The 1401-nt window shown below is 53.5% G+C and overlaps 1 protein-coding gene across 1 annotated transcript; it reads left to right on the top strand.

Annotated features, from left to right (window-relative positions):
* The first annotated feature begins 504 nt into the window (after window positions 1-504).
* LOC130263339 (leucine-rich repeat and fibronectin type-III domain-containing protein 3-like) lies at window positions 505-1032 on the top strand. The gene has a single exon (XM_056510844.1). The coding sequence runs from the start codon at window positions 556-558 to the stop codon at window positions 1030-1032; it is 477 nt and encodes a 158-aa protein (XP_056366819.1). The 5' UTR covers window positions 505-555.
* Window positions 1033-1401: the final 369 nt, after the last annotated feature.

Here is a 1401-nt window from a genome sequence, read left to right on the forward strand (position 1 = left end):
CTTCCCAGGATGATCCCGGCCCCCAGCGCCTCCTTCTCGCTGTCGGACCTGGCCCCGGGCCGGGAAATTGGGGGAAAAATGGGGTGGAAAAGGTGGAAAAATTGGGTGGAAAAGATGGAGAAAGAGGCAGGAAATATGGAAAAAATGGATAGAAGTGGAGTGGAAAAGGTGGGAAAATTGGGTGGAAAAGGTGGAAAAAGAGGCAGGAAATGGGGGAAAAATGTGTAGAAATGGGGTTGGGAAAGGGTCTAGAAAAGAAGGGAGTGGGTCTGAACAAATGTGGGAAAATGGGTGGAAATCATGGAAAAATGAGCAAAAATCTGGGAAAATGGTTGAAGAACAGGAAAAAGAGCTGGAATAGGGTGTGGAAAAGTGGGAAGAGGAGCTGGAGAAGAGTGTGAAAAACAGGGAATAAGGGTGTAAAAAATAGGGAAAAAAGGGCAAAAAAAGAGGAAAAAAATCCAAAAAAAATCCAAAAAAAATGGGAAAAAATCCGAAAAAATGGGGAAAAAATTGGGAATTTGTGGCAAACCCGGTTCCCCTTCCCTTCCCAGGATGATCCCGGCCCCCAGCGCCTCCTTCTCGCTGTCGGACCTGGCCCCGGGCCGGGACTACGAGCTGTGCGTGCTCGCCGTGTTCTCGGACGCGCGGAGCTCGCTGCCGGCCACGCGGCCCCTGGGCTGCTCCCGCTTCTCCACCCGGCCGGAATTCCGGCCCTGCCGCTCCCTCCAGGCTCAGTTTTTGGGGGGCACCATGATCATCGTCATCGGCGGCATCATCGTGGCCTCGGTGTTGGTTTTCATCTTCATCCTGTTGATGAAGTACAAGATCCACAACAACCACCCCAAGGCCAAGGGCAAGTCCAACGTTTGCTCCCAGACCAACGGGTCCCAGAGCGGCTCCATGGGCAGGTCCAGCTCCAAGCTGGGGGAGAGTTGGCAGCACCTGGAAAATTCCGGAGGCGTCGGCAAAGGGAGGGCGGGGGGCGAGTGGGAAGGGGAGAAAGGGGAAGGGGCCGAGGTGGGGTCGTGATGGAAGAGCTGGGGTTGGGTTGGGAGGGGGTTGGGATGGATCCAGGAGGTCTGGGATCGATCCAGAGGGTCCAGGATTGATCCAGATTTCTGGGATTGATCCAGAATTTATCCAGAATTGGTCCAGATTTCTGGGAAGGCTCCAGGAGTTCTGGGATTGACCCAGAATTGATCCAGGAGATCCAGAATTGATCCAGATTTCTGGGATTGATCCAGAATTTATCCAGAATTGGTCCAGGAGATCCAGATTTCTGGGATGGCTCCAGGAGTTCTGGGATTGATCCAGAATCGATCCAGAATTGATCCAGGAGCTCTGGAATTACCAGGGTTGGGTTGGGAGGGGGTTGGGATGGTTCCAGGAGGTCTGGGA

The sequence above is a fragment of the Oenanthe melanoleuca genome, chromosome 25 (genome assembly GCF_029582105.1).
Source record: "Oenanthe melanoleuca isolate GR-GAL-2019-014 chromosome 25, OMel1.0, whole genome shotgun sequence".
Classification (NCBI taxonomy): domain Eukaryota; kingdom Metazoa; phylum Chordata; class Aves; order Passeriformes; family Muscicapidae; genus Oenanthe; species Oenanthe melanoleuca.

What these genes read in the sequence shown, in the direction of transcription:
- LOC130263339 (XM_056510844.1), top strand. Translation starts at nt 556, where the DNA reads ATGATCCCGGCCCCCAGCGCCTCCTTCTCGCTGTCGGACCTGGCCCCG.